The 14418-nt window shown below is 39.1% G+C and overlaps 1 protein-coding gene across 5 annotated transcripts in view; it reads right to left on the reverse strand.

Moving 5' to 3' along the window:
- The window catches only part of HDX (highly divergent homeobox), a 55887-nt gene that overhangs the window by 40550 nt on the left and 919 nt on the right, over positions 1 to 14418 (reverse strand). The window contains exons 2-4 of one of the 5 annotated variants that reach the window (XM_068956821.1): positions 5815 to 5961; positions 2507 to 2572; positions 276 to 1400 (exon numbers count right to left, since the gene is read on the reverse strand). In XM_068956821.1, coding sequence (XP_068812922.1) covers positions 276 to 1400; positions 2507 to 2572; positions 5815 to 5961 — 1338 coding nt within the window. Of the gene's footprint in view, positions 1 to 275; positions 1401 to 2121; positions 2203 to 2506; positions 2573 to 3826; positions 3844 to 5814; positions 5962 to 14418 lie in introns of those variants that run through there. The other 4 variants (XM_068956825.1, XM_068956822.1, XM_068956826.1 and 1 more) reach the window with 4 other exon arrangements.

Here is a 14418-nt window from a genome sequence, read left to right on the forward strand (position 1 = left end):
GCTACCCATGGTAGCCAAAGGCTCAGCTACACAGATACGGAGTACTACTACACCACAGCCCTAAGGCTGTATTTCACTTTTAAGTGAGGTACTAAAGTGAAATTGTACTTCACTTTTGTTTAAGAAAGTATTACCTCTGCTGAAAGATGTAAACAGAAGACAGCCTGCAGAAATATGAACCTATCACTTATTAGTTTCCAGCTTTCAAAAGAAAATAGTACTTATCTATGACCTTGTCTTCAAGATTTGAAGACCGAGATAAATTGACAGATTACCTGGTAATTATTTTGGTTTTGTGACAGCCTCAGTTGACTTGAAGATGTAAAATGAGGAGAAAAAGTACTTCTTGATGGATTAGCACTGTTATATAACGTACTGGATGCTGTATGTAATGAGGTCCGTGCAGGCAAGTGGTAGTCTCTGTTATGATACAACATATTGTCAGGCACGTCCCTGGCATTCACCATGTGTGAACTACAACTCACATTTCTTCCCGGCCCAGACAAAGCTGCACTTTGGTTCTCTGCTCGAACAGAACTGTTACTTTCACAGTATCTTGAATAGCTTTGTATTTGTGCTCCCATGGATGCTAGTTCTTCTTCTCTAGCATACTCATCATCAACATCTCCCGTTTCCATTGCAATGGATAGACAGCTGCCTTCCACTGAACAATGCTTCTGTGTTGTACTTCCTCCCACAGTTCTCTGCGGTTGATCTGTCACGGCCAGAGAAAACACCTCACGAATTTCCAGGTTTTGGGTGCTACAAGAAGGATCCCTAGTATTAGCCCTTTGTGCAAGGGGCACATGTGATGCAAGAGCTGCATGTTCTGTTTTTTGTAACCTTTGACATCCCACGGGTTCAGCTTTACATGGTCTGTGGCATATCATTGGCTTTTGAGGTAACACCAACTCTGCAGTCTGGACTGATGAGCCACCATAACTTTTTTTAGTGTGACTATATATGGAGTTCGCAGAATTCAGTACGCTTGTTTGCCTAGATAAAATAATAGTCTTTTCCCCTACTAATAGGGAAGCGTTTTTACAGTGTGGTACTTGTCGTCCTATAGGGATATGCTGCTGCTGAAATTCTGTATCACTTTTTCCTGGCAGTCTTGAAATAGAGTTTTTATGTATTTCTGCCACTGAAGTATTTGTCTGTTTGGTGGATCCTTGCCTACTAGATGAACTAGCAGGACCGTATATACCAGTAACTATTACATCGTTATTAGAAGAGGTCCAAGAAGACTGCTGACTTTGGGATCGAGCAATATTTACCACATTTCTAACTGCTGCTTCTGGAGGTACTGAGGGTGTAGTAGGGACAGTCCCTGGAGGAGTGCCTCCAGACTCTACAGCATTCTTGCTGCTCATCTTCCTTCTTTTATTGCCAACCCACGTCTGCAAACAACAAACAACAACAAACACAAAACAAAGCATTAAATAGGCAGAAAAATCATAATTTCATTTTTAAGCAGATCTGATGAAACCTTAAGTGTTCACGTTGAGACATAAGTTTATGAGTATGAAGATCGTTTACTGATTATGCAGAGTCAGTACAATACAGGGTGGAAATCCAGGGCTCATATTCTTTGGGATTCATACTGTAGTACAGATGAAAATCCCAGTCTCAATTCCAAGTCTCCAGTTTCTCAGCAACCCTATGAGATTGCGTCATGCCTCCTATACCAAAGTTAAGACTTATTTTATCAGCCCCCCTATGCCTAATTCTCCTCAAATTCCAGTTTTTATATTTAGCACCGTGTGATGCAAAATCATCCTTGAGATATATAGCTAAACTTTCGTAATCGAGTAGCTGCCAGATATGACCTTCAAAATTGCCTTGAACAGAAACTGTTAACTCCTGGATGCAAGCTGGGTGGAAAGAAGAAAAGAACAGGAACATCCTTCTGCGGGAAAACGTGAAAACAGTTTTGTTAAGTGTTTAAAGCTATGGACTAGTTCCTCCTCCACCACTGGCCCAAATCAGCATCAGGTGCTTTTGACAGACACTGATAGACAAAATCAGGACTAGTGGGATTAGGGTCAAACAGAAGTTTGCCATTATGGCACTGAAAGTGACAAAGATAACATATGGATTTGTGTAAAAGACAGTACTTACATTTTTCAAATAGGTATTTTTTCTACTGTGACAGTTACGCACAAGATAGAATGGACTGCTATTTCAAACACACAGGAAAGTCTGTCCTGCAAGTAATGAATTAAGATATAGCTAAAGGAACTTATTGGGAAACATAACTTCAGTGTTTCGAGATAAAGAGCTATTAATTCTCTGCGAACACTAGCTCTAATACTGAAAGTGGAAGCAACACCTAGACTTTTCCTGGGAACTTTCATGATCAGCAAGACAGGACTTGCTGAACTCCTTCACGGCAGTATGTTTGTGTGGAAAGTGAAGGCATAAGTGAGCAGGACACGAGTGCCAAAGAACTGAAAATAAGCATTTGCATCTGCTTATGCTGGTTACTGAAAAGAATCAGACATACATGACTGCATATATAGATATGATGAAACTGTTTTCTGTACCACTCTGGATACCATGTGCTGCACACCTAAAAACAAACCAAAGCAAGATCTCAGCATTTAGCAAACCGAAATGGTTTATTTAATCCTGGCCCCCCCCAACCCCAAACCAAGCAAACTGTACTGAGTAACTACCTTGGGTTTTCATCTCATCATGTGAAAGAAGTTAAACTTTCTTCACATACTGAACTCATTTAAGATTTAAATACATATTCTACAGCAAAACACTTATGCCTACCATACAGGAGTAGGTTGAAGTCTCCAGCCCATTCTACTCATTTTTGTTGTCAAATTTTATAAAATGCCTAACTTAAAGCATGATATATTGCATGCAATAACCTCTCAGTAACCAGTGATAAAATTTATTTTTCTTCTCAAAAGCAAACTTAGATACACAAATTATAACACATATGATTAACCACAATTCTTGTTATTTTTCCTTCACTGTATACAAAAATTTAGAAGAAACCTCTTTCTTCCTTATTTCTTCTCAGTCAATAAGCTTTCAAGTTAGAAACAATAATTAAAGCAAAGATTTCCCCCCCCCCCAACTTCTCCAAAGTAGAAAACTAAAAGCTAAGGCTTTTCTCTTGGTTTTCCTGAAAAGAAATGTAGTCAAAGAAATGCAAATAACTTAATAGCACTGCTACTCACTTGGGATTAAAATACAGTTTCATAAGACAACCTGAGTCAGACTTGTCGCTAGTGAGAGTCCCTTTCCCCTGACTGCCTCCCCAGCTTCTTGCTCCCACCTCTTCACTAAAAGCAGCTAGGATTCCCACCTGACTGATCAGTGAGCACAACTCACCAACGTGGCATAAAACTGAACTGGATTTAAAAAAAAAAGTTTTGATCAGGTTAGCAAATCAAACTGGGTTGCTCTGAAATTAAATGAATGCAAAAGACGCTCAGTACAAGAAAGAAAGGGAAAGAACTGCACAGCTGGGAGACGGGAAAAAGTACAAAATCTCCCCCTTTTAGCACTGTGAGAGAGTACGGTAGAGAAGAGTTATGTAAAACTATGCCCTTAGACTGAAAGGGAAGCTCCAGTTTGTCAACAGCCTGACAATCAGAGCATGCATTAATTTGGGATGTGACTGAGCAGTCATTAAGCACAAAATATCCATAGAAGGAGGGACATGACTGTTTCAAGCAAGTGCTAAACTAATACATTTTGGAAATGGTCTCTCTTCACTGGAAGTGTTACTGAAATTGTTATTTATGAGAAAAAGAAACTCCTAGAAGAGACAACAAATCAGAAATTCAATTCGTAAGAAAATTACCTGGGATTTAGATCTTGGTTTTATGTTCCCAGCTTGAATCAGGCAGAGAAGGACCTTCAGTCTCTCCTACAATCTAGATACACACCATTAAAGTGGCTTTCAGTGGTTCTTGGCCATTAATTTTGACCAAAAGTTCCATCTGAAAATAAGATTTCCTCAGGAAATCTTTCAAGAGATGTGAAAGAGTAATGAAGGTGTAAACATTCTGACAGCTACTGTTGTATGGGGGGAGGGACCCTCACAACACCTCCCAGATCAGCAACTCTCCCTACTCAGCAACACTAACTACAAAATCAGACTTGCAGAACTCTGCGCTTTACCAAAATACAATGCTCACATTTCATGCGAGGATAAAAAGAAACAGTTTACGCTGATATTAAATCATTTAAAATAGGCTGTTCAAGTCCTACATAGTTCAAATCCATCTATCTTATGAAGAGGCTTAGGGATTTTCCCTTGCAGTAACTCTTCTGTGTTTCCCAGTTTTGGGAGGGACGTTTCATTTTGTCGCAGCAATAAAATCTGTAGAGTTTACACCAAATCATAAATAAGACTTCTTTCCAACTCAGTTCAAGATTAGAAAGACTGTACACAGTTCTATGGGATAAGGCTTTAGAAATCCTGATTCAGAGAAAGAATATATTTGTGTTTCCACTACTGTCAGTATCTACCAGTGCTATCTGTGACTCAGGTATCATTTTGCTAGACACAGTGCAAAGTAGACTAGCCCTTGCTCAAAACTTTAACAGCAAAAAGCAAAAAATGGGGGAAGGGAGGGAAACAGGAGAAGCAAAAAGGAGGAGCGTGAGGAAGAAAAAGGTAAGATCATATTAAAAAAAAAAAAAAAAAAAAGGCAAATGCAGGCCAAACGGTGGCTCTGCTGCCATTACGCTTCATAATAAGAAGAAAGTTTAAGTTTTGCAAAGAAGAAAATAAGAAAGATAAGAAAGTAAAGGAAGAAAACTAAAGAGAAAGTGTTATCACATATTACTGCAGTAAGGGAAATAGAGAAGGAAAAGGAGATACAGAGAGTGAATGAGGACTGCAGTAGAGGAGGGACTGGCTGCCTGCTCCAGCTCCTTCAATCAGTATAAGAATAGAAGAAGAATCGTCCCTGACAGCATCACCAGTATCCAGATCACAACCGTTTACCCCTTCTAGAGCTTTTGAATTTCTGGCTGGCTTTCAGAGCTTCCTACCATCCTGAGTTGAGAAAATAAGCGCTTTATATTTTTAGAGTATGACGAGGGAGGGGAATCGAGGGGAATCCAGGTAAGAGTTAGGGAGCAAGGAGAGGTTCTTTCCTTTAGTTATGCATCAATGGCATAGTGAAAATAACCAGACAGGTTTTACTTCTTCCTCTTCACTGTCCAGTGTTGCAGTAACTCCTACTAGCCTCACTACCGTTGTTATTCTTCCAGCTAATGCTTCGTGATTTCTATTTCTGCTCCGAGACAGCAGCCATTTTGTTGTCTAGTGTTTCACAAAGGGATTATTATTTCCCTTCCTATGGGATTCATAGACTTTGGAAGAGATCCTGTTAGCACTACAACATTCTTCATTTATAAGAAAAGAACGTACTCACTGTAAATAACCATGAGTAACCATAGTATTTATGTTTTCAACAAGGAATACAAACGTGACAAAGCATGTTAGAAGAAGTACCTTTCTTTGATACAATACACTGCACAAGTTTTGCATTGAACAATCCTATTTGCAATTTAATTTTAAAAACCAACAAACAAAAAAGTCACTCTTTGTGCAATATCCAGGCCCCTGCTAAATGCAGCAATTATGTGAAGACATTTAAATGAAAACAAACTATAAACAGGCTCACTGGATAAAAATGGACATGTCATACAGCATACTGAAGTCTGTTTTTAAAGACAAGTATGAAGTTAGAGACTCCAGCCCTCTACAGATATTTTATGTAAAGAAATGAATGTGTATAACTTTAACATATACATTTGGAAGGCCTTAGTACTTACCCTGACTACACTGAAGTCCAGTTTAGTTTCTTGTGCACACTGTAATATGAGCTGAAAGCAATTTTTACTTTGATTTGTCATTCCATTTTCATAATAACGCTGTAATATCCTTTGTTGTTCTACAGTAAATACAGAACGCAGATTCATCTAAAAATAAAAGAAGATACTCTGAAAGTTGGAATAAAAACTGTAATATTTGTAGAACGTACAGGCTCTCATTTATGCTTGCTGTGATAGTGCTAAGTGTTGACTTTTTTTTTTTTTTTAAAAGGAATCCTATATCAATACTTTTACTTACTTTTCAAAAAACTGTTACAGACAGCATTAATGATTCCTTTGTGATGGATTCGAGTTGAATAAGTGAACTACATGTTTGGAATAACACTGCCAGCCTTTCGTAAATAAGTATTACATTGTGTTGCTAAGTCCAAGAGCCTCTAGTTCCTGACAAAGTTTCTCCCTTTAAAAAAGCATTAGGCAAAACAGAGTAACATCAGATGCTGCAACAATACTGGCAGGTTTGTTTACCCTCCCCCACAAGAAAAAAGATAAAATCTGAAATAAAAAACGAGGTCACAGTTTGACACAAGTAAAATCTGCACCGCCTCTGACTTCAGCAAACTCTACGCTCCATTACTGGCTGGTCATTCCTATTCCTTCTGCTGTGTCAGCACTGGCACTTTGCAGCTGGAATGACAGAAAGACCAAGGACCAATACTGAAGGCCAGCTAGTGGGGGTAGGTTTAGCCAGTTTTGGTCCTTCCCACTGCAGTGCAAACGCACTAACACAAAGGAGGGGATGGGATGGACCACCCAAATCACAGCCTGTGTTTAGAAAGGTTAAAATTACTGGGAAGCTGCACCCTAAGGCTATAAATTAGGTCTGTTAAGAAACACTTAAAGGTTGTTTTACAGCACTATAAGCCAACGTCGGCTACTGAACCCAGCCCCTAGCCCCAGACCTCATGAAGTGTTCTTGGCCTCTTTCCTTTGTCCAGAGCTGCACTGACTTTTTCAGCATGCTAAACCAGAATCAAAAGACCCACACTCCTTCCATTGCTAACAGCAGCTCAGCAGGGTGAAGTGTTCTGTTTCAGCATGCCAAAACAGCTCATCAAAAGGTCCCCCCCTCCGGGAGACAGCTTAGTTGTGGAGGAACATACCAGGGGCTGGAGCCAGGGCCGGGGGGGGGGGGGGGGGGGGGCAGGGTGGCCACCCCACAGCAGTGCAGGCCACTACCACCGCCTGGCAGTGCCGCTCGCAGGAGAAGTTCTCCTCCCTGCTTCCTCCCACGAACCACCTCTTGTGCCCACACAGCTGCTGCTGCACACCAATGGCAACTCACGTCAGGACACAGACCAGGCTAAAAGAGGGACCCCTCACCTCTGAAGGAGCAAGGTGTCCAGGCGGCCGGTGTCCCAGCCAGGCTCAGTGCATGACTGCTCCAGTCGTGTGGCAGAGCAGTGCTCGAGGTTGACGCGGCCAAAGCAGCCTTTCAGCAGCAGTTTGCTGAACAAGTTAAAGCAGCTACAGCCTTATTACCCCGCGAAAATTCATGCCTAAGACTGGAAAGGGTAGACAGCTGAACATTACTAAGTACAAACAAACTACTACAGGAGAGATTCCTTGATGGCAAACTTAGAATGTAAGGTCTGGTTATATACTCCACACAGGAAAATTACATATAATTCTCTGGTTATACCATTACCAGTTAATGCTACCAAAACCAATAAGAAACGCCCCATCACCACAGGACTTCCAGAATGGGGCCTTTGTCTTGTCCTAAACAGGAGGCTGCTAGCTGAGACAAAAGGAGCTACTGTCCAGTAACAATTTGCATCTGACTTTGTGCTTCAGAAAGAAACAAAAGAAAAACAAACAGCCACAAGTTATTGTTAATGCTTTCAGTATAAGCGTCAAAATAACGCAGAACAAACTAAAGAATAAGAAACCCTACTACTACCTGGCAGAAAAATAAAGGGAGTGGAGAAACGCTCTGTAGCCACCAAACTTTTACTCACTGTTTCTGGGAACTTGGAATGGAAAGGTGGACAGTAGAAATATACACTAATGTTGAGTCTATCTCGAATTTGTATTAAAGTCCAGAGCTTTCATTCCAGAGTTTACTGTCCTCCATGGATCAATAAATAATAGAAAATAACTAAATAATAAACTTGTAAAAGTTACTATTTTCTTTTCAGTAATACTTAAAGATGATTTTTCAACAACATTTTTACCTCTGCTCCCAATTCTTATTCCACACTCTCAGTTTAGTGCACTGTTAAAGAAAAATCCACCAGATTTATTACAACCTCTGATTTACACATCCCACAGAATCCATATTGTGCCACAGTCTGAAAGCTGGGCAAAAGAGACCCTCTTCCTCTCAATACTGTGTAAAGGCATTTGTAACAAGCTACAGAGAAGACAATTACTAACCCATTAACAAATCAATAAAGTTCATAAAAATCTACTTTATAAAGTTAGGAATAGTCTTCAGATGTCCCATATGGATAAGTGGATGCAGTTATCAACTGATTTATGTTACTTTTAAAGACTACATTAGAGTTAATTCTGCAATTTTTTCCTCACAACCGGCAGGGTCCAGCTCACAATTCTGTGCCTACGACTCTTTCAGTATCAGCGGTCCCCTTTCATTCAGCTGAGATCAGAACCCACAAATGACCTGGTACGACAGTTGTCAGAAATATTTATACGCTTATCTTTCCAGATCCAGAAAATGAGGCTTGTCATCCCATAGCATTACCATACATGGGCTCATTAAAAAGAAATATGTTCTCCAAACAGTTCAACAACTGATCAACTGCAAGACAACACAGACCCCTCCAACTGCACAACAACATTTTGGAATCTGACCTGATGATCTGCAAATGAAGAAGTATGTCAGGTCCTTGACACTTTTTTAATTATGCGGTAGAGATTTGGATTTCTGTATCCAAACTCATCTCTGCATTAAAATATTTTCATTCTTGTATTCAAAGTCTTTAGTTTAGGTAAGGACACAGTGAAGTACTAACGTTTGTTTGAAGATTAAGAGATTTACTTCATCTACATGCACTGCATGACAGACCTCGCCTAGCTAAACTCAAGAGAGGTCATAATCTGGCTCAATAAACATTTCATTTTTGCAGTTTCTCTTCATCACTTAGAAACTGCATCCACCCGTCAGAATTACTGTTAGACTCCTTAGCTCCTTTTACTTTCAAGTCTGACCAAGTACAGTTCAACAGTTATCTGTGCAGAGGCCATCAGAAATGGATTGAAATAAAGACACTGCAGACCCCTACCAATGCAGAACTATTGGAACTGGGCCATAACTTTTGAGTTTAGAATGCAAACTCAACTTTGAAATAAGCAGGTAAACATTACTTTATTAATGCTTTTTGTATTTGAGGTATATTGAATCCTAAGTCAATATATAGCTCTGCACCATTTCCCGCTGCCCCACCTATCCACACACATTTACCAAAATTACCGAAGGGACATTAAATTGATCTTATTTACAGTACCAACTGACAATAAATATCATTAGTTAACTCATTCCGTAAATCAATTTTATCCATACTGCTCTGCCCACTGATTGACCCATATTTTTTAGAAGTGTCTTTTACTGGAGGCAAGAGAAATTTAGGTTTAAATAGCAGAATAATCCAAAAAATGCACATAAGGCTCAGCGGGACTATCCAGGCAGTTATAACTGCCCAACAGAATACTCAGTCCAAATTCTACTTAAAATGTTAACCTCAAAGAAAACTAGCAATTGGGTACCAAGAGAACTGTCACAGCAAACCTTCTGTTGCATCCTAAAATATTCTGAACTACACTACCATTAGTTGGTATAACACACTATTAAAAAGTAAATGTTAAGCACTAGATTGAGTGCAAAGATTAGATAACTCAAGATACAGCACTGAATAAAGTCCAAAGAAAAAGCACCCTCCCACCTCACACAGAGAAACTACAGGATATTTTTTGCTATACGGATTGCAGATGTAGCAAAATCTCACAAGACAATCTATTCAGAGGTAGGCAGGAAATATGACTTCTCATGAAGATCTTCTGTTACACAGAAGAAGAAAGGAAATTGGGAATCACCTTAGTTTCAGCTCATACGCTATGTTTTTCTGTTTCGTTGTTTGTTTTGGGGTTTGTGTTTTGGCAATTGTCTACTTAGTAATTTATGACTAGGAATAGAAGATCAGAAGATTGTTACCAGTATTTCTAATAGTAGTGGTAATCGCCGAGTATTCAATCTTAATACCACAGGACCAGGACAAAACAATAACTGGCACACTGACTTGACAAAAGTACACAGGAGATTTAGCAACAACCCTTGTCTTCCAGGTTAAATAAACCCTGGCAGTACAACATCTGTAAAGCCTAGACAGACATCAGTTTGCTACCAGATTCACTTGTGTTCAAATTTCAGAACCCTATAAATCATAGCAGAGTTCTGAAGCGCTTACATAGAATATCTAAAGCAGTACCCTATGTGGAGTAAAGCCATTACTGAATGTTTAGAAATTTCATTAACAAGCCACACAAACTCCAAAACCATCATATCAATTCATGAAGCATTGCCTCAACACATCCCACATTTACAGACAGAAATTTTGCTTACTCTTCCATACCTGTCAGACCTAGCAATTTATCTACATTAAGTACAATAAGCACTCAAGCATCTACAAGAGCAAAATTTTACCGTCTTTGAGATTATAATCATCCTGGGTATCTTTATCAAAGTGTTACATTGATTTTTTTTGAGAAATGTTATTTAGCAACAATTTCCATAGTTAGAACACAATATTAACATTTAAATTTTCTTTTAACATGTGAGACTCTTGACAGTCAGTGGATATTGACAGCGGAAACATACGCAAACTAGAGTCCAAGTGATGATGTTACAACGTAGCAATGTAGCTACATTAGTATCAAGACAATCACCAGTTAACACACGTTCATAATGAACTCAGTATTTTTCAGAAGTCTTAGTAACTTCAGAGAAAAATCAATGTTTCTTCCCAATTTGTGTACCTATGAAGTAATCTACTTTCTTCAGGATTTCTCACCTTTATCTTGAACCTCAAAGTTAGAAAGCCACTTGTATTTTTGTCATAATTTAATTTTAACCTTGTCTTGACAAGCTCAGAAAGCATGCATTTAAACATGATTTCAAGAAACCAGATGTCCAGCTGGTGGACAACACACTGAAACTGAAAAGAGTTTGTTACAGAAAGAACTTGAGGTTTATTAAATTCAGGAAACGTGGTATGCAAACTGAAATTCCACTGAACCTAGAAGTTATTTTTTTATTTTAATAAGAGAAAGATGACACGTAGCAGTTTTAAGGATTGAACATTTGCCTGCTCTGACAATAAAATGGTGGCTTTGACCAAGTAGGTTGCTGGCTAAGGGGTAGTCCAGAGAACCTACCAAAAATGAAAAAGGTTTCCTGCAAATATTTCTTCCACACTTGCTAAATCTTATAAGCCAAACAACCTCATTCAGTTTTCCACTTCAGTGATCGCCCATGCCTCACCCCTCCGTAAACCCATCAAGAAAGATGTTATTCCTCATTCCTTTTCTTAATTGAATACTAATTAAAAAGAAAATAATAGTAGTACCAAAGAGAACCCCTTCTCTACATGCTGTGATTAGGGAGATGAAAATTCAGTCCAAGCCTTGGAGCCAGGCACCGGGGACGCGACTGCGTGGACTGGCAACAAAGACTGGAACCCAATGCCCTTCCAGTTTCTCCAGGACTGCTGAATACCAGTCTTCCAAAGGAGTATCCTATTAATACGCTTAAACTTGCCACACTGGAAGGCATTCTTACGGCAGAACTTTCCCCCTCCCCCAACACAGCACTTGAGCAAATTTTTCCATAGCATCCTCTTTCCCTTTTTGTGGCAAGAAGGGGCACAAACGGAGAGGGGAGAACACAGAACAATTAAAGAGGAGTTCTGAAGGAGATAGCACATTCACTTTATGAAATAGGTACTTAATGTAACAATTATCCCACACAATTTGCCACAAACGCCAAGTCCTTCTCTTATAGCTAACTTTATTCAGCATCCAGAACAAACAGTCTCCCTAGGAGACTGAGCTGGGTGAAGCTCAGAGATGTTTGGTGCCAAGGAGTACCACAGAAGAAGGCATAACAATGAGAAAAATGGGAATTTTCCTGTGTCCGTGATTCCTCCATAAGAAATCTGTATGCAGCAGTTAGGTAGCTGTTCGGTTATGACTACTTCAAAGATCTGAAAAAATTTTATATGGTCTACCATCTCCCTATAACTTGCAGCATTATAGCATTAGTGTCGTACAGACTAAATATTAAGCCCATTGGAACTACAGTCTAAATACTAAGCCCATCAGAACTACCTAAAATATGCTAAGTCTTTGTAGACTAGTACATTGAAAACACTAATTAATTTGACAGATAGGAAATAAAACCCCCACACTTAAGGACAGTCCTCTCATTCAAACAATTCACATCCGAGACTGGCTTCTGCTAATTATACTTAACAAGAAATTTTTACTCAAGACTATCAGACACCACAAATAACTAAACATAAAACTCTTTATTAAGACATCATAAAAGGTTTAATCACGTCAAGGTTTAATACGTAATGATAAAAGGGAATGGGCAGTTTCTGAGAGATTTTTAACACCAGCAACAAACAAGCGTTTGCTAAAATAAAAACAGTCATCTTACCCAAGTCCATAAGCCTGTTATTTCTGTCTATCTAGCCAAAATAGGTACAATAAGAAAATCAGCATTCCCCTCAATTTATTTTTCCTTCCACAAATCTCTAGCAGTAGGGGAGTGAGGAAGGGGGGAAGACAAAAAAAAAAGTCAACACTAATATATATCTGAGATAAAACTGCAACTGTAATAAGAAATCCATTATACAGATAAATAAAAAATGGCAGTAGTAAAACTATTAACTACAGTCTTAGAAGCCTAAACTGTAACTGCATTCATTCACTTCACCTTCTGTGTCTACCAAAAGCTTAGAGTTTTTTTCCTTTGCACATCCTAAGGGAAATATACACTATGTATGAAGACACCGAACATACATTAAGCATGGAGTAATCTGAACTTGTACATAACTGCCTCTTTCTTATACAGGCCAAAATGATTACAGTTAAAAACCTGTAAGTGTAGTATACTATGCTTATAAGGGGTAATATAGTCTATCTCATAAAACTACTTCTTTTATATATCCATGACTAGCAGGACAGTTGCTGCCTTCTTCACTGATTAGAGCATTTGTAATATTATATCACAGTTCTACTTTTAAAATTCAGCCTTTTGTTAGGGACAAATTAGGTAGTTCTCAGTAACTTGATAGCAGTATAACCTATGACCACAACTCCACAGATTAATGCATCCCATCAAACTTTATTCATGTAAATGAGCCTTCTGACTTCAACGGGATTAGCCACATGTTTTAAGTTAAGTAGGTATACAAGCATTTGTAGGACTTGCACTATACCGCAGAAAGAAAAGGAATACTGAAATTTAGTTTTACTCTGGAGATGTGAGCTGCTTTAAGATGTCACTTTGGATGATTTAGAACTACTTCTGGTTAGCACTTTGGTAAAGTCTTTAGTAAGGTCTAGGGCTTTCTCAATAAACACCGGTGGGATTTTTCTTAAAAAACGTAAAAACAACAGAAGCAGTAAAGACGTCCTTGCCACAGTATGCTATGCAACTATATGAAAACCAGAAAACTCTCAAAAGATGTTTTTGGACCAGATATAGAAAATGAAGACATCTTTACCCTTAATCAAGTCAGCCTACTGTGCCCAACTGGAAAAAATGTATAATATGAGGGGTGGTTAGGACCATTCAAATGATGTCTCAATTGTTCTACTCACAAGTTATCATTGCTTGAAATTAATGTCCAAGCTTGTCTACAAAACACAAGCACCTGTTTTAATTCAACTAACAGTAGTTGTTATTTAAGAAGGGTATGTAAAAGACACTACAGGCACTCTGAACCTCTCTTACTGCTTTATGAACTTATACATCATAAAATACAGCATTATTTAAACCATGTGCAAAACAAATACAGCCTGATATTTAATAATGATAACAACAAGCTTAGATTAAGAGCGTGGAAAAACACCAACCCTTTAATCCACTAGCATGGTATTTCTTTGGAGAACTTGACATACTCCTTTGTAAAACTCAACATAGGCATGTAATTCCAGGGATATGGACACATCTATTAAAGAATATTATTCCACATCTGGACAAGCTGTTAAGAATATATGATCTTAATTCAAATGACGAGAACTCTAGGCTAAATGAATACTGGGTGACAGGGTTGGGGTCTGCTTTTATTCCTACGAGAGGGGGCAGACGCGTTTCTAAGTGCCGCACTTGCAGAGGCTGGATCACCCCGGCCTCGGTGCCATCCCTCAGAACCGCCCGCGCTGCGCCCCTGCCCCTCGCCATCCTGGAGCATAAGGCAAGCACGTGCCCTGTCCAACGGCCACCACGACAGGTTTTGCCTGACAGCAGAACAGGGCGAACCGCACCCCTGAAGAGACAACATCCCGCAGGGAGTC

This window comes from Struthio camelus, chromosome 11, assembly GCF_040807025.1.
Source record: "Struthio camelus isolate bStrCam1 chromosome 11, bStrCam1.hap1, whole genome shotgun sequence".
NCBI lineage: Eukaryota > Metazoa > Chordata > Aves > Struthioniformes > Struthionidae > Struthio > Struthio camelus.